The sequence below is a fragment of the Musa acuminata genome, chromosome BXJ3-8 (genome assembly GCF_036884655.1).
Source record: "Musa acuminata AAA Group cultivar baxijiao chromosome BXJ3-8, Cavendish_Baxijiao_AAA, whole genome shotgun sequence".
In the NCBI taxonomy this organism is placed as follows: Eukaryota; Viridiplantae; Streptophyta; class Magnoliopsida; order Zingiberales; family Musaceae; genus Musa; species Musa acuminata.
In genome coordinates, this window is record NC_088356.1 from 6,158,868 (window position 1) to 6,177,933 (window position 19,066).

Here is a 19,066-nt window from a genome sequence, read left to right on the forward strand (position 1 = left end):
GCTTTCGCCTCCATTAGATCCCTTCATTGCTTCGGGACCATCTCATGGCGACGCCGCCGCCGCCGCTGCACCTGCTGAGGCTGGTGATGAGCTGCCGCAAGATAACGGCGGAGGTCATCGCCCCCCAGTCGTCGACGATCGTCGCCATGGCATCCTCCGACGAGCCCGAGTTCTTGACCCTGAACCGCGCCCGGATCAACCGGTTCGCCCCGACTCGGCTCTTATGGGATGCCCGCGTCGCCGCCCGGGTCGGCGAGAAGCTGGGTATCCGCCTCCGCGAGATCGGCGTGTCCAACATCGAGATCGACCCACTTGAGTTCTCCCGCGCGCCGCACCTGCGACGCCCCGCTGCCTCCCTCTTCGACTCCGTCGAGCGCGCCGGCATCTGCGTCGCCGGCTCCGATAAACTCCATTGGCCCTAAATGGCGTCCGATCTCCGACCCTACTCTCGTTCCTTCCTCAATTCACGGTGATTTCTGTTAAACACAATGTCTAATTTTGTTGATTTCATTTGATATAATCAACAGCGATTCAAGGTGCGACCTTTAGAACAAGACAAATTTTAATATAGTTACTTTACTTACTTCCTCTGAGAATAATATATATGTATATTGGTGCCCTCTTATCAGATGAGCCTGGTTGATTTCGGCATTTCACATACAGTTGTGTGCATGCTTATTTTCTTGATTTCTATCTGATTGAATCAACAGGAATTTTAAGGTCCAAAATCTAGAACAAGATATATTTGAATGTAGTTACCTGTCTTTTGCTTCTGTAAATTTTCCTAACATTTGAAATAAACTCTGAGAACAATTATAAGAGATGAGCATGGTTGATTTTGGAATTTTATATATAGTTGCACATGCTTAGCTTATTGTGTTAGTTTCCATTTGATATAACCAATAGGGATTTCAAAGTTCAAACTGTCACGACCGGAGCTGATGGGCTAAGTGGCCTGTCAATTTCGTTTGACCTAAATCATTGGTTATAAAGTATTTATTTATTATTATTTCAACTTACAAATAACTCTCTTGTAAAAGAAAACTTAAAGAAAATGATTGCATGTAACAAAATCTTCCAAGAAATGATCCATTTCATTTTCTTTCCTTACAATGTAACTTCAACAAAGATCAGAACTTGATAATCCTTCATTTGAACCCTTTATAACTTTTTGAGGTGTATCAGAACAAACCCAGATACTATGGAATCCTGTTCTGCGAGGCCTCCCTTGTAACCCAACATTCTACATCAATTGGTTTATAGACCTTCCAAGAGAAACATCCTTATTAGCCTGCTTGAAAATATAACCGGCACCTGCAAACTCTGGATTAGATCTAAAAGGACCAATACATTTTTCAGGAACAGTATTTAGTTAATCTAGACAGACTCTCTGCTGGAATTGCCCCTTAGAACAAACAGTAGTAGAGAATTGTTGATTCGTTAGAATGGTTGTTTTACATCACAGAAAAAGGTTGAGCATGAAGATTGCAAGATAGGTAGTAACAATGATCATGTAGAAACCATGATTTAGCGATAAAAGCTCTCACTATAGCAGCCAAAATCTTATCATCAGAAGGCTAGGTGTAGAAAAATTCAAAAGCAACATTAAGTTTTATTTCTGCCAAGTTTCAGAATCTGGCCAAACACTGGACATTGTGCACATTGTGTGCTAAAAATTCAAGAAAATAAATAAGAAGTATGCTAAAAACTTCTGAATTCTATTGATAACCGAAGATTTCAAATTGCCTTCTAGACTGCCGAACCAGAGTATGCATCATAGACAAGCCCTCACCGATAAAGCTATGTAGTTCAATTACTTAAATGTAGAGGACTAACAAATCTTAAATTGCAACTGAAGATTTGAGAACAATATGGATGTTGATGGACTGTGCTGGCTAAATTAACTACTCTGGACATGTTCTTTCTTTAGAAGAAAGATTAAGTTGCTTTAAATTTTGGTGAGGTCCAATTGATGATCATTGCTAAGGCTTTTCTCTTTTTGCAACTTTTAAGTTTCATTTGAGGATGACCATTCTGCTGCCCTGTGAATGTCCAAAAGTGAGTTTATTGTATACACAGATTTGTGGCCAGGATCACAATATCCCATTTCATGCATGCTGAAGATGCTGCTTCAACCTGATTGAAGGACTTGGGTTCAGAACCATATCAAACTTTCTGCTGTGACTTGCTTATAGAATAGGCTTTTGATCAGGAGGCTAATTTTTACCTCATCAAGAGAAGAAAAACAAGAAGAATAATTTTGAGTGAATTATCCTGCAAAGAGTTTTCATGAGACACAATGGCTTGGTGGTTTGTGAGAAGGAAAAGATGAGCTATTACAGTAGAAAACATTGCAACCAGGAGAAAGCAGAACTCAACCTATCACTAACCATCTGCATGAGCTTCGACAAGAATAACCAATATATCACAGCACCATATACAAGGAACACATTGATGTGGCTCAAAACCTGGAGAAAGCTATTACAATAGGAAATGTCAAATTGGCTATGAACTCAAGTGCAGGCTAGAGTAGCAATGTCTGAACTTTTCTAATCCTATGCAATGTTGAACCTAATTTTATATGTGTATATATATGAAAGTAAACCTGATATTTGGATTTACAATGATAACTGTTCTTCTGCAACTGTTCTTCTGATATTTGGATTTATATTTTCATCATTCAAACGCCACGCCTAATGCGCATGATCTGCTGGCCCTCATAAGCACAGGGTACTACGCCATATTCTCATGAGCAAGTCAACTACGTTGACTAATAAGTATTCTGAGTCAAAATTCTTGGTTTTTCTTATACTTCTTTTTCCATCCAATCATACGGCAGACTCTCAACCAATGCAAGTGATCATAAAAGATGCATGGAGCTCGTAATTGTTAATAATAACTTCAACTTTAGCAAACATTTAAACGCAACTGCTCTTCTAAGTGCTCCTCTGTCTTGAAGCTAAAGAACTTGATTGACAGGTGAATCACAAGCCATGATACATCTTGGTCTTTGATTTAGGTGACAAGGCCAGCTGAGTACAGGGAATGCAAGAAGCCAAGGAAGCCAAGTGACAGATGACTTGTGTCTTTTGAGGAGGAGCATCCTGGCCTACCATGGATTCTGTCACTGCCGAGGCTGATGGCTGTAAAGGCTTCAAGAATTGGATTTTTGTGCCCACTGAGAACATGCAGTGCAACCTTTCTGCAAGCTCAGGAAATTCCAGGACAAAAAAAGTAATCTCTCTCAAAACTCTTGTTTTAGCACCTCTAATCACTATTCAAGATAAAACATGGGGTGTTCATGGCAGAAATATGTCCCTCGATGACAGTGATGTTGGCTGATGAAGACAGCCTGCATAGTCCTCCACTGACCCATGGTGTCATGACAAACAAGAATCATCAATGGATCTGCAACAAGCCAAACAATTACAAGGTACCAAGAGATACCTATGAGATAAATCTTATATAGGATAATAATCTTTTTTATATTTTTATAAATTTACTACATCTTGATTATGTTTTAAATATCATATCATACCAATATATCAATTAGTTGTCGGTATGATATGTATCGAACAGTATCGATGCTACCAATATATCAGATAGATATATTTGTATATGTACGAAGAAATTAAAATCATTGTATGACATAATACATGATAATTTCTTTTCAAATCATTCTATAAACTAGTGATTTTCTTTTAAAATTAACATATAGTCTTTTAAAAAATTATTGATAATTTAGCTTTGAAAATCTTACGGATAAGGATAGGGAAATTTATTATTAATTAAACTAAAATAAAATTTTGAATTGGAATATTAAGAGTGATGCTAAAATGATTTAAAAACCTACAATTACAAAATAATAAAATAAGAAACAAATAAGTAAAATAATTAGATAAAGAATTCCAACTCCAGACTTTTCTTCCTCGTCACTCTGTCAAAAAAAAAAAATGGTGATTTTATTGGCCTTTATTAGCCATCTGACATCATATTATATTTGTCTCAAACTTCCGATTTAACCTAATTTTAACGGCTCGGCCATTCTGCTTTCGATTACACTCATGTAGATGGAGCAAATAATACCTCCAATTAGGCATCAAATAGAGAGAAGCGTCGAGGGGGGGATCTCAAGCGTCTGCCCCGCTTTGGAGTCGTCAAATCGAGCTCATTTTTTTTCGATCTCTCCTTTTGATCTCGGTTCGGTCTCTTTTGTCGTGAAAGAATCGGTTTTTGGAAAGAATTCACCGAGAATATTGCGTTATTCTTCCTTTATCTCAGATTGAGGGGTCTTAATTTGTGTCGCAGGATGATCGCCATTTTTAGGGGAAATGGATCCGATCAAATAAGGATTGTCTACTACGGGGTTTCTTAAACTACACTGAGGATTCATCTGGTTTAGTTCTAGCTCCAATGCTGTTTAGGTTAATGCGGTCTTGTGCTGAAGAGGGGTTCCGTTGGCATTGGGTTAGATTCTTGGGGGAATCCTAAAGTTGAATCGAGGAGCCCCTGGCTGGCAAGATTTCCGAAAGAAGTTTTGCTATTTTGTCCCATTTCTTGACACAAGTTTGTAGATTTTGCTTGGAGGACGAAAATGGGGGTTATGTCGAGGCGGGTGCTGCCGGCATGCGGCTACCTCTGTTGCTTCTGCCCTTCTTTGCGGACACGTTCGCGGCAACCCGTTAAACGCTACAAGAAACTCCTCACGGATGCCTTTCCTCGCTCTCCGGTTAGTTTTCTCAGTAATCAGGAAACTTGTATAGTTCTTTCCTTCATGGCTTCTGGTGTTGAAGCTTCGTTTCAAAACTATTGTGGATGTGCCTCACTGTGTCAAATAATTTTTTGTTTGCTCATACTTAATCCTACTTCTGGGCTTCAAGGTCTCTGAAATGTGATGTCGGGAACTTGGTTATTTGTGTCCACGTGGAATGAGCTAATAATACTTGCCAGGAGTAAATTTATTCTCGAACCATAGGATCAAATTCATCTAGATTGCTTACAACATTTTTCTGCTAACTCCTTATTGATGGCCGACCAAGCCTATTAAGCACAATTTCATCCTGTGTCACAATTAACTACAGAAAGGACTTATTCTGACAAGTATGCATGTACCAACCTTTTCATCTCACAAGATATGGAATGATGCCGTGAAGTGCATTCTTCTTATTCATAAAATATGACATTGGATTGTTGCATTGTTGCATTTCTTGCATCCATAACAGGCCGAGTCATCCTTTCTGAGCAGTTACTTGGCTAACCAATGGCTCCGGTCAAATTATCTTTTTTGAAATCAAGAGGTGGCCAAGTATATGAGAGGTACCTGCCATTGCAGGTCTGGAGAAGATCGATGCACAGTATTTTCAAGAATATAAATAACTTATAGCTGGATATTCCATGATACAGTCCGCTTTCTGGGACATTCGACTCTATCTTCCATCCCACAAAAAAGGAGGTTAATACAACTTTCAATTTGAAGTATCCTTGATCCATGTTCCAACTTTCAACTATAACCTTGTATTGAATTTTTGTAATTTGTAATTTTTTCTGCTAGATAGTGCTACTAAAGCTCTTTCCTGTTACAAAAGAAGTTTTCTTTGTGTCTCACCTGTATTGTTGATACATTACCACCATAAAAACAATTTGCTTTCATTTGCTTAGAATGTTATTTTTTTCTTTCTCTGAGTAGGTGGAATAGGCATCATTTTTTCATATTTTTGAGGATTTTGTTTGCTAACAGAAGTTTGTTTGTGAAATTACAGGATGGAGAACCGAATGACAGAATGATTGGCAAGCTTTGTGAATATGCTTCAAGAAATCCGGTGCGCATACCAAAGGTACATCCCATCTTCATTATAGTTTTTGCTGCATGTATTAAATCAGCTCATTGAATTTTTCGACCTGGATGTTTCTAAACATAATATGGTTTTTCTTAATGCAGAAAACATGTAGTGCTACTGAATGAATTTTAAGTGTCAGCATTATGAGAACCCAAAGCAGACAATGTTACCTTAGATTCTAAAACTTTTATGTGGCAAAAATTTACCTCTGGGGAAAGACTGATTCATTCGGATGGACATGAGGGTCAAATTCTCTTGCATTGCCAGAATCCATGTTGTACATTTGAAGCAAGTTGACCTCCTTGCTTCCCTCATGGTACAACCCTCTTTTGCGGAGGCCCCTTTCCTCTTGGTCCACAGAGATGCCATCTTTTCTTGTCATGTGGTATACCTTGCATAAATGGAGGCATTCCAAAATTACTTTGTTGAGTTTAGTGTAACAAAATTTTCTTAGGGTTATTATCCACCCGTTATTGAATGTCTAGACTTCAGGATGGAAGTGGAGATATGAGTTGATTGTCATCGAAGAGATGAGAATCCACTGAAATTGATTGATGCCCTCTCCCTCTTGATGGGCATATTGTTTCATGTGATGTACCTATCATTTGGACTGTTTTTTACCATGTTTTGATAAGTTGATCTTGAATATTGTATCATACTTCCCTGTTTTGGTGGATTCATCAAATACTAGTGTACTGTATGAGCTCAAACTAGTACATATTGCCAGGTACGAGCAATGTTATCATTCCATGGACATGTACAGAAGAACCGACAAATGACATGAGACTTAGTAAGTGGCTGCATGAGATGAGGAATGCTAAGCCACGTGAAATGCAAATGCAGTAGAAAGAAGAACGAACAGAACCTTTAAGAAAGCAAGACATCTATCTTACAGGGTTTGATGATTGATTAAATTTTCAGCTTTTCATCTAAATAAGCACCACCAAGTTTATGTTGAAGTAGATATAGATAATTAAACTGGATTTGTCCCCTAACGGAGCTAGACAGCTGTTTGATTACTAATATCTCTAAGAAAAATGCGACCAAGTTCTTTCTTGAATTAGATCATTATATTTGTGTTTGGGAATAGATTTATCTCCTTTTGAGTATCAGACATTAGCATTTAGTTGCATTCACTCTTTTTCAACGACTAGCAACATTTCCTTGGTGGCTTGCCAGAAGTCATATATACTTTCTCAAGTCGTAGATCCAACTAGAACATCTAAATTTCAGATGTTGATTATAATTGATGACAAGTGTATCTATGACTTGGGGTTTTTATTATTTTGATGAAATAAAACAATAGAATTGTTCTTAGCAAATCTTATTTATTATATCTTCAGATCACAAAGTACTTGGAGCAGAGGTGTTACAAGGAATTGCGAAATGGGCAATTTTCTTTGGCAAAAATTGTGCCATGTGTTTATAGGAAAATGATAACTTCATGTAAGGAGCAGATGTAAGTTTATTATGCATCTTTTTTTTAGAATATGGAACTAAAGGGTAATTTGTTTAAAAGTTTTGCTTTAATGTTTACAATTCTGCATATGCAAGTTACTGGACTTTTTCCCATCTTATTGCTTGCTTTCTAGTTGAGCTTGTTGTGACTTGCTAAAATATTTTGACTTTTGTCACTAATGACATGGTTGCATCTAAATTGTTGCTATATCTGCTTGGCATCTGCCTTTGGGGCAAAGTCAGGAAAGTGCAACTTATTTCATTAAGATAGTGAAATAAGGAAAAAGAAATTATCAAAACCATTATCAACCTATTCCATCACTTGATGAATAAATTTACTTGTGATACTTTCAACAGATTTGGGGCAACTCTTTTGTTGAACCAGATTTATCCGTGATACTTTCAACAGACTTATGTTGGTTTTGTTGATCAAGACTTATGGCTGGGCCTGTTTTGTCCTGCCTCAAGCACAACAATCCATAGGTTTCCAACTATTTGGTTGGCTACAAGATTTTTTTCATGCCATTGAGCTCTGGTAAAGGTACTACATTAGTCAACTGGTAATAACCTATCCCCATAATGAAAATCAGTAGGGATGAACTTGGTTTTTGTTAGTATTCTTTGCTTATTTATTTTATCACAATAATGCTTAGGAATTTAAAATAGCACTTGCATACACAATGTGTTGGATCTCACAGGAAAACTTAGAACTTATTAACAAAATTATGTCTTGTGAATGAAGTTTAAAAGTATTTTGATCATTTTAATTTTTCAAATATTGACTGAAAATTCTTTTAAACGTTTCTTTGGAGATGTTTTGAAGCTTTGATCATGCCTCATACCAATTGGCACAGCCCATTTATCCAGTCCTAGTATGGTTCAAGGTTCATAACTAATTTGTATATGCCAAGGCATGTTAGATTTATTTCCATACTCCTCTTCTTTTAATGCTAGTTTTTCATGAGACTTGTATCATTGGTTATATATTAGGTGCATTTCAATTTACTCAGGTGTAGTTTTACACTTTTGCTTGAACTTAATAGCATGAAATCAACTGACAAACAGGAACATGACATACTAGATTGACTTACTCTTGCATATTTACAGTATTCAGTGTCTATATACTATTAGAAAGAAGTCACACCTATCCTGTACATTGTTTACAAAAGCATGTATAATAATTTCCTTACTTCCCTTTTGAGTTTGGAAATCATGTGCAGTGTTTGTTGATGAGTTAAATAATCTTGATGATTTTATCTACGCAGAATATATTTTTTCGTTGTTTATAACATTAGAAGCTTTACTTTTTTCAGGTTTATATGACGATGAATGTTGAAGGTTTTTTTTTTATGCAAACAATTTTCAAGTTCTTTTAACATTGTCTATAATGCACACTGTTTTTTTTGTAAAATATGGTGCTTAATTTATTTACATGAACTCTTGAATGTCTTTAGGTTTTAGGTTGAAGTCCTTGTATGTGTAATTTGGCCTCAATTGACCTTCTAAATTTTTCATTTACTTTTGAATGCACCTAGGCCATTGTATGCTACAAGCCTGTTGAGCATTGTGCGAACACTACTTGATCAAACACGACAAGACGATATGCGTATCCTTGGTTGCCTTGTGCTTGTTGACTTCCTTAACAATCAGGTAATTCATACAGTAATTTTGGTGATCCTCGAACAATTTCTGCATTATGACATTTTACAAATAGTGAAAGAGCTATTGTTTTATGAATTTGTAAGAAATGCAACTTTAGTGAGAACATCAATAAATGTATTCTTTTTTTTCCATAGAAGCAGGCATTGTTATTTCATGGTAGAGGCATATTGATGCATTTTTTGGGATAGGAAACTTTTTTTTCATGCTGGTGACTATGCCAATCTGTGCTTGCAAGCATAGGGCCAACCAAAGTTCACAATTTTGTTTACCAATAGTTTACCACTAAGGGCTCGAATCGCTACCATACCGGGTGTAGCAGCATCATACATACCGAGTTTCAGAAGAAAAAAAATCTAAAGAAAAGCTACCATCTGGCTTTACAAGTCTTGTACCAGGCATACCATCTGGTTTTCCCTGGTTTGCATATTGATAGGCTATTAGACTAAATACAGCCTGTACCGAACGATCGAGCTGTATTGCAAAACTTGGAGCCTGATCTAGTTGTATGTTGGCACCTCTAGCATAGATTGCCATGGCATTTAGTAATACACTAATACTTATTATCATGGTAAAGTTTCAACTCTACTGATATGCTCGTTGGAATGGTAATTTTTTATTAAAAAATTCAATAAAAAATTAAATAGAATGCAAAATCAATTGATGGCTATATATATATATATATATATATATATATATATATATATATACACACACACACACACACACATGGTTTTTAATACCGTTTCATACCACTCGATACGAACGATACGTACCAGTCCGCTAGCTCACCGACACGCGGACTGCCCGCTACCGGGTGGTATCAGCCTGGCTATGGTGAGGTGAGACGAGGAAGAAGAGGACGTTCGAAGAAGAGGGAGAAACATCGAGAAAGAGGAAGAAGCGTCGAGAAAGAGTACCGCGGAGTCACCGATGCGCCGTCACTAGTGTCTTGATGAACCTGAGCCCATCGAACCTCGGCGCGAACTTGTCTTCCATGCCCTTTCTCGATCCTGATCCGAAGCCGCCCTCCCTCGACGACCCCGATCCAAGAGGTAATAACGAGGAGAATCGTACCTCTTTGGAGGGGGAGTTGGAGGCGCAGGGATCAGGGGAGGCGACGGCGAGAGCAGCAAAAGAGGCGCTCGCGTAGAAGGTGACGAAGACCCCGGCCTTCTTTATCTCCGAACGGTCTCCTTCGTCCGCTGCCGCCGTATGGAGAACCTTCCGATGTTGATGTTGTCTTTCTTCTCCCCACCTCCTTGACGTCGAAGGTTGCAGGCGAGGCGACGACGTCTAGGCGATTGCTTGGTACGTTGTATCTTCTTTATATATTTATATATTGATTTTTTATTTTTATATCTTTTTGTATATAAAAAGATATATATTTTATATATTAATTATATATATATTATATTATTTTTATATATTTAGTACCGTTCGATACTAAAATTATTTTTTATATTATTTTAGGCGTATCGCTTGATACGTCGTATCGTATCATACTAAGCAAAGCTCGATACGAAATTTCAATCATTGCATATACATATATATGATACATACATGTACATATATACACGTATATATGTATATATATCTATATATATGCGTGTGTGTATATATACATATAGGCAAGCTTCCAAGACAAAGTGATTTTGATTCAAGGATTAAATCGATTTTATGACCTTAGCATATAGTCCAACTTTTTTTATTGGAAAGCTTGTATTTTCCATGTTTTACATGGATGAACAATGAAACAAATTAATATTTATCTGTTTTGGAGATTCCAAGATGGAAATGATTCTTATGATAACAGTTGAATTAGGAGAATTGTTTAAGAGAAGTGCCTATATAGAAAAGATCATTTATGGGACTTTCTAAAGTAGTGACCTCATTTCATTATTTCTTTTTTTGTAAGTGAGGCCAAGTATATATTTAACACTACTAACCAGACATTCAAGATTAATTAGAGTTGTCAATCTTCCTATAGGATTTAGGTGTACTTTGTTTCTTCTTTTCATATGATACCACCATCTAGCTTGCAAATAAGGCTTGTTTATTTTTCTTTATGAGATAGACTGATGGCTTAATTGATAGATAGGGCGAATCCAGTACACACGACTCTTACCATTTTTTTTCTAAAGCATCTTGATGAGCAACCAATCTTATCTATCTTTTATTTAAATAAATTTGATTAATTTAGGGGTTATTTTGTATATCATAAGTTGCCACATGGCAATATATTGAATAATTTTGATCTAGTTTCCTAGTTTACTCAAGGAAGAAGAAAATAAAGAAAAATCAAATTATGATTGTGATTGAAGATTCAAAATCCTGATAGAAGATTTTGTGAAGATTAACCTCTACAAGGATGGTTAAAAATAAGATTCTAAATCATTCATAGAGTAAAAACATGATGGTTAAAATGGCGAGTGGCGTCAGGAGTATTGTATGACCATCGGATACCTCTGAGATTAAAAGAAAAAATTATAAGATTGTTATGAGACTAACAATGCTTTATGGATCTAAGTGTTGGGCAATTAAGAAACAATATATATGAAAAGTTTGTGCTGCTGAAATGAGAATATTGAGATGAATGCATGGAGTAACTAGGAAAGAGAGAAAAATAAATATTATTATTTGTGAACAACTAGGTATCGCTTCGATAAAAAATCAAATGAAAGAAAATCATTTAAGATAACATGAACATGTGCTTAGGAAGCCTTCGGATGCGATAGTCAAAAGAGGGGAAATGATTAATGCTAATGGTATGAGGAGAAGTAGAGGAAGACCTAAAAAAACTTTAATAGAAACTATAAATAAAGATTTAATTAAACATATGGATTTTTACAGATTTCAATGATGACAAAAGATCTCTATAGCCGACCTTAAATAGTTGGGACTCATGATTTTGTTGTTATTATTGTTGTTGTTGTTGATCTTTACGAGGATGGAAGCATACTAATCAAGAATATTATCTTTTTCGAAGGAAAGATCAAATCATATACTTGATTTGATGCAATTGTAAATTTTTCACCTTTGCATTTTCTTTTTCTTTTCTTGTACCTAGCCTATAAAAAGGGGCTAAAACATTGTAATGCATTAATGGATCATGTTTTTTTCTCACCTTGTGTGTGAGTTGTGCGAGGCCACAATTATATTTCCGATGGTATTATTCCATCATCCACATGTGAGATGTATGGACGTACGAGGCCTTCATCTTGGGAGTTTGCTTCTTGAGCTAGAGCGAGTCTAGTGGTTATCTTTTGTTTTCTATTATCTTCGTATTATTATTTCTTTTCTTTTCTCTCTCTACCTCTCTATCATCAAAAGGAAATCTACTGCTACTCGTCCTACATCACATCTAATATATGATTCATCCTGTAACAGATGCTTTAGAAAAAAAAATTAAGACCTTACTGGCCATTGAGGGGAAACATGTAAAGACGAGGATGTGAGCCCTGCTAACCTGTTGGTGTGATTCCTAGTGCTGGAGTCTGGTTTTTTCCCCTTTTCTCCATTCTATTCCTTTTATTGATGATCGTGTATTTCTTTGCGCAGAACTTGTATATATTGTTGATAGTATTCCATAGCCAAAATTCCATAGCTTCTTTATGTCATCTTGCTTCATGACTAAAATAGATTGTTAATAGCACTCTTCCAGAGTCTAAATCCAATGACTACATAATGTTTCTTTTTAAATTAAAGTTTCAAATTTCACAGCATGAGGACATGCCTATGATGTGCCAGCATGATATGCGTTGGTGCCTGTAAACATGGGCTTTGCTCTAATTTGGAATAATGTTGTCATGTCCTTGGTGTGGCATGACACAACCCCTGGTTGATGCCATTCTGGCAGATTATATCAGAGTCAGCACGAACTGAAAATTAAACCCATGGGATTCATTTTGTAATTTTTTTAGCTATCAAAATCTTGATATAATCAAATTTAGTTTACAAGAGAGTAGATCAGTAGAATATTTACAAAAGAATGTTTATATTTTTTAATTAAAACATGGATCATTTCTGAAGTTTGAAATGCCACATTAGTATCTTTTTTTTCTTATTTTCCTCCTCTCTTCTCCCTTTTTCTTCCTTTTCTTCTTTTTCTCTCCATTTTTCTCCTCTCTTCTCCCTTTTTCATCCCTGCTTGCAAAACTTTGTCAACTTCCTGTACCACGCCCCATTCACTGGATGGACTGGTCTGTCAGCACTCCTGCTTTAAAACATTCCTAGTTACCTCTAAGAACCTCTTTTTCACACCTGTTCTACATTAAATACATAAAATTCAAATATCTCACTCGTGTTTTTGCTGGGCTGCAAAGTTTGTTTCTACAGCTTCCAGAACTTTCTGAGAAATGATAATCCTCCACTATGTAGGTGTCTTTATCTTCGGTGCAATAAAATTTAAAATTGTCATTCATCAGATGCAACTAATCGTCCCATTATGTTATATTTTACGACAGGTGGACAGCACATATATGTTCAATGTAGAAGGCCTTATGCCAAAACTTTGCCAACTTGCTCAAGAGGTAGGGGAAGATGATAGGGGACTCCATGTGCGTTCAGCAGCACTGCAAGCTCTTGCTTCAATGGTACTATTTTTGCATGAATCACATGCATGTTATCCTTCAGGAATTCATACTATATTGTGTATATCTGGGTTCTTATAAGATCACTTCAAAATAATATTAGTTGTTTGAGTCTACTATCTCATTGTAAACCCATGTTGATTTGGCCCATAAAGATTGAGAAATGGAAACACATATTCTGGCTGTTGGTAGTGAACTCCGATGCATATTTCTTGCTGCTGTAGTTATTTTCCATTATTGATGTTGTTTACCTGGATATCAAGTTAATAAAATATGAAGAAATTTCAGTTATTTGTTTAAATTTAAATGACTTGTTCTATATTACTGAGTGGAAATTTAAGTTCCCTAAAATCATGTATTGGGACAAGTTGCATCTTCTGTTCCTTGTTTATACTGAAGTGTTAATCTTCAGTAATTAGAGTATTTTGTTTTATTATCTCCACTAGTTTCATCTTTCTGAAAATAGTTGTATCAGTTTGCTCCCTTCATGTGCAGGTGCTTTTCATGGGTGAATACTCGCATATCTCAATGAACTTTGATGACGTAAGTTCTCTTTTTGCCATTCCTTGTAGAGCTGCCTCAGTGTTGAAGTCCAAAATAAGATTATTTTGTCCATGTTTACAATATAAGACATACTTTTATCTAAAAGGTTGTTATTTATTTTTTTTTAGTCATTGCATTTGGTCCATTATTATGTACACTTATTGTGTGGGGTGTGCCTGGCATCCTTCTGTTATTTTATATGCCTTTCCATTGCAACATTGCATGAAATGCTTATACTTGTCAAGTATGTAGCAGATACGATATGCTTATCCATTACTTGAGTCAATTTTGAGTTTTTAATGAGCTTGATTAACTATTTGCTTACATATTATTTTTGCCCGTCAAAATATCATGTTCACACTATTCTCAAGAAACAAAATTGGTGCTTTGATCAAGGATTGAAGTGCTATGTGTGCTTCTTACCTACTGGTGTGGCATCAATATCATCATCATCAATAAAGATCAGTTAAGACTGAAAAAAAAAACCATTTACCTTATGAGATGATGCCCGAGGCTAATCAGCTTCAGTCTTTTGGCAAGGACCATGGATTAGTCAGGATGGCAAGGGTAGAATATCTCTTAGTCAAAAGTGAGAAAACCTTGTCTCCAGATGGATAGATGTTGACACATGTCAATGATACCTGGAATATCGCTTTTGTTCTTTATGTATATTTTCTTATTTAATAAATACCTATTGTAATATTTGGTTTTGATAAATTCTAACAGAAATAGGACTAGTATGTTTAAGGATTTTTTTTTTCATCCTCTCATGATTGCTTCAATCAATTTACTTATTTCACTGAAAATGAATCAGTGTTGCTTTAGTTATTCTTCAAGCTGTAGATTACAAGCTTGAGTAGTGGGAATAAAAAAGAGTTCAGCCTTTCCTCCTGTTACCTTGTATTTCCTTTTGTCATGTCAATACCTAACATGCCAGCATATTAGTTTGTGAACTGACTGAGAAGAGTTGCTATACCTATCAACATATGTTGGTATGGTGTAAATGTATAGCATTGGAAAGGTATTGGTCTGCTCTATGCCAATTTGTGCTGGTGGGAGTTGACATTTGACTAGGCCAATGTATCTAGCCTATTCAACTAGCATGAAAAAATTGTGCTGTGCCAAAAGGTTTTGGGTTACCTATGTTCTGCAAAATGGCAGTCCCTGATATTTGGCGCATAGTACTTTAGAGATTTAAACTGTTGGCCATTATAAACATTTTGTAATTTTTCTAGATTTGAAGGTGTTTAAGGAATATCACTTTGTCAAAGAACATCATCATCCTTGCATTCAAATATGTCGAGGTAACTATTATATATGGGGACACTCATGTTTCTTAACATTTTTGTTGTGCATTTTAAGATTAATGTTTCCCTTTTAATATTTACTGTCATCCTTTCCTCTTAAGGAATCAAAAGATTTTCTTAACAAATTTAATTAAATTCTAAATTAGACATATGCTCTTATGAAAATTAAAAGAAAATAGTCTGTTCTTACCAAAAAGCATATCCAAATAACAAGGCGGCCTTAATTAGATTGATTATGCAGGAAGCATAAAGAATTAATGAGAATCTTATTTTATTGTTCAGAATTGCTTAAATCTCTTATATTCATCATGTTGTCCACACTAAGAACAAGTTGCACTGTAACCTTAAATTTTTTTATAACTAAATGAGAAAATTAACTACAGAAGGAATCTCTTACTCAACGCTCACCAATGGATTTGAGAATGCTTGTAAATCACCATTAGCTAAAATGGAAAACTGAAAAGCCATTGTGAAACTGAGATCTAGTTTGTCCACCCATGTAGGGCTTAAGACCATCACTGTAGTCCTTGTAACGTTAAATATTGTGTTAACCTTGTGCCTATTAAACTTTGAATTGAGGTAAGGTGGCACAAACTTGCATGATTAATATTCTTATTAATTAATTATTCTTCTGAAATGAACCTGTTACTATCCTAAAATTTTGAGCTTACAACTGCTTGGAATGATGATTTTGTAGCTTATGTACCAACCGGTATAACCAATCTAACCAAGTGCTGGTACTGGTACTGGTCATGCCAACATTCATTTTGACCTTTTTAGTATTTTGTTTAATAATACCAGATGATATACCCATGGTTTGTCTTACCGGTTCGTACCGATGTATCGATCAGCTGTTGGTACGATACGTACCGAACTATATTGAGCCATACAAAGCATACCGACACATCGTACATAGGGGCATACTGATGTACCATGTACCACCCATACCAGTCCCATATCGGACTAGTATGTACCACCTATACCGAGCGATACGGCGAACCTTAGATATACTAATATGTGCTACCCAAGATACCGAATTACCAATACCAAACCAGTCTGATAGGCTAGCTAAAACTTATAAGACCAGTGTTTAAATCTTTGGTTAATAGTGTACGTTGAGTAATTAAACAAAATATACCAAGCTTAGAAGAGTAGTTCAGAAGCAAATACATAATGTCTCAGTCCTACATATTTGTGCCTTGGAATACACTTAAATTTTGTATTTTCCTACCTTAATTCTTGTTACTCTCTATGTGCACAAGGAATATAAATTAAAGCTAGGAAAATACGAGAGCCTTGTTTTTGTCTTTAAAGGATTAGTTTGTCTCTGTATTTAAAAAGATTAGTTTGTTAATTATATTGGATCCACATGGAATCACTTATTTAGATATATTATTGCAACATTTAAGAAAGTAAGATGCTTGATTATGCTAAATAATTAATTATGCATCTAATTGGGTAAAAGTAGATGGTGTAGAAGATACAGCAGCAATCAGTTCATTGGTATTTTTTGTTATGTTTAGTTATGTTTTTCTGAGCTTTTCTTAAATTAATCATACAGTAGGAGCTCATGTGTATTTTTAATTTGTCTTTAGTTGGTTTATATCAACAAAACTAGAGTGCATCAATTTGAATCATATATCATCCTGATTTAGGATACAACAGTACTATAAATTGTTGTGCAGACACCAAGTCTTGGTTCTAAGGGGATAGGGTGATCTTGGTATATAATGGTTTTGCATCACTAATTTGTATGGTTAACCTATCATGTCAACTGAATTTTTCAATGTGTCAATTTCGGCCTATTCTTTAAGTTTAGGAACTCCGTTCTCCTAACATGGCTGACAATCAAATGTTCAAAAAGATATTTTAGAACTATAATAACTCCAATAAATCATTTTCACTGTTCATCTCTAAAGTTTTGACATATGATGATTGAAAGAATAAATAGTTTCTTTAGAGATGAAAAAGGATTTGCAAACACGCTGCATACCTCATCATTAAGAAAGAGTAATTATGATGGATTACTTTGAAAGCTATGTAATTGCTGGCTGTTTTAAGTCAACTACCTTGTGCATGGGTTGCCCATGCTATTTCAGCAGCATGAGGCCACAAAAAAATCTGTCTGTCTTCTTGTTTGGCATGTATTTAATATTATTTAATATTCCAATTATGAAGCTGCATGTGTGTGTGTGTGTTACTTGCAAAGTTGCAATAATTTGAGTTTAAGCATTCTAGACCATGTGTTATAGATTCTTTTTTATACAAGTTATTGGCTAGTAAACTATTTGTATCCTGGCATTTTATGTCATAGTATATTATGTAGGTCTCTTAACATGGGTGAGACCGTGAGACAACCTAGATGGGGACCACCTTCTATGCATCAATATGGTAAAATTTTTAACTATCGTTAAGGATCTAAACACCATAGGTAGATTTTGGACTACCTTAAGAACATTATATGGGAAAGATTGTAACACCCTATTAGTCCTACAATGATGAGATCAACACTGGTTGAATTGAGAGGGTGCACCACTAACATTTTGGGCTTACCATTTCATTCCTCATGTTGAGGGTCATTCCACATGGGTAACTGGTGACATCTTTCGTTGTGATATGTGTGGACAAAGTTTGAATTAAGATTTTCCCTGGGTTTATACTTTTTCCTTGCTGTCTGTTTCCTAAATTCTTCTAAATGAAATGTTTGGTTTTCTATATTTGTTTGTTGGTTTTATTTTCTGTCTCTTTCGCTGGTAACAGATTGTCCTAGTGATCTTGGATAATTACGAGGTTCATCAAATGAGCTCAGGTAACAGTAAGCAAGATTTTCAGTGTACTCAAGATCAGAATCATTTGGAGGAAGTTGGCAGGGTAAAAGATGATGTTTCATCCTTCCAGGACTCTTGGAAAAAGGTCCTCTCAGTACCTCAGATCACAACCATTGAAGTTGATGCTGCAGTGTGAGAACCTTACTGTTGGTGTAATTTTTTTCATTGGACATACCCCTTCTTATTTCCTGCATCTTTATTTTTTGGTAGGGACTTGTCAAGAAGCCCTACATACTGGTCCAAAGTTTGTTTACAGAATATGGCTAAACTTGCCAAAGAAGCGACTACTGTAAGGCGCGTTTTAGAGCCTCTTTTCCGTAAACTTGATAGTGGGAAATATTGGTCTCCTGAGGAAGGAATTGCGTGTTCTATTTTATCTGAAATGCAGCTGCTAATGGAGAGCGCAGGCGAGCTTTGTCCATTTTTCTCTCCATTTGTTTTTTTGTTTTTCTAATTTTGGCAACCACAAGTCTTTCAAGAATTCAACCTGGCTTCTCTCTATTTTCAGGACAAAATAGTGATATGCTGATATCTACTTTAATCAAGCACTTAGATCATAAGAATATTGGCAAGCAGCTTATCATTCAGATCAATATCATTAATGTTGCCAGACATCTTATGCAGCAGGCGAAGTTCCAAGCTTCACTTTCCATTCTGGCTTCTATAAATGACTTGATAAGGCATTTGCGCAAATGCTTGCAATATTCAATTGAATCATCAAATATGGGTGATGATGATGGTGAAAAGTGGAACTCTGTCCTCCATTTTGCCTTGGAAGAGTGTCTCATACAATTAGCAAATAAGGTTCTTTCAGCTTCCAACTTCATAGATGAGTTTTGAAT

General features: G+C 35.8%; 2 protein-coding genes across 11 annotated transcripts in view; both read left to right on the plus strand.

The window, feature by feature from the left end:
• On the plus strand, positions 1–3,159 carry LOC103993466 (uncharacterized). 3 transcript variants are annotated; one of them, XM_065164440.1, is made up of 2 exons: positions 1–469; positions 3,020–3,159. In XM_065164440.1, the coding sequence occupies exon 1, from the start codon at positions 45–47 to the stop codon at positions 420–422; it is 378 nt and encodes a 125-aa protein (XP_065020512.1). In that variant the 5' UTR covers positions 1–44; the 3' UTR covers positions 423–469; positions 3,020–3,159. The 3 variants fall into 3 exon arrangements, with proteins under 3 accessions (XP_065020512.1, XP_065020513.1, XP_065020514.1); XM_065164441.1 differs by having other exon boundaries at positions 2,980–3,119; XM_065164442.1 differs by lacking the exon at positions 3,020–3,159 and adding an exon at positions 2,080–2,624.
• The window catches only part of LOC135645759 (protein SEMI-ROLLED LEAF 2-like), a 25,443-nt gene continuing 9,471 nt past the window's right edge, over positions 3,095–19,066 (plus strand). Inside the window, exons 1-10 of one of the 8 annotated variants that reach the window (XM_065164435.1) lie at positions 3,095–3,234; positions 3,330–3,433; positions 5,760–5,834; positions 7,181–7,296; positions 8,831–8,945; positions 13,421–13,549; positions 14,042–14,089; positions 18,157–18,356; positions 18,435–18,631; positions 18,733–19,028. In XM_065164435.1, coding sequence (XP_065020507.1) covers position 3,234; positions 3,330–3,433; positions 5,760–5,834; positions 7,181–7,296; positions 8,831–8,945; positions 13,421–13,549; positions 14,042–14,089; positions 18,157–18,356; positions 18,435–18,631; positions 18,733–19,028 — 1,281 coding nt within the window. In that variant the 5' untranslated portion in view covers positions 3,095–3,233. Of the gene's footprint in view, positions 3,235–3,308; positions 3,434–4,028; positions 4,201–4,308; positions 4,730–5,759; positions 5,835–5,938; positions 6,154–6,564; positions 6,628–7,180; positions 7,297–8,830; positions 8,946–13,420; positions 13,550–14,041; positions 14,090–18,156; positions 18,357–18,434; positions 18,632–18,732; positions 19,029–19,066 lie in introns of those variants that run through there. The other 7 variants (XM_065164434.1, XM_065164432.1, XM_065164431.1 and 4 more) reach the window with 7 other exon arrangements.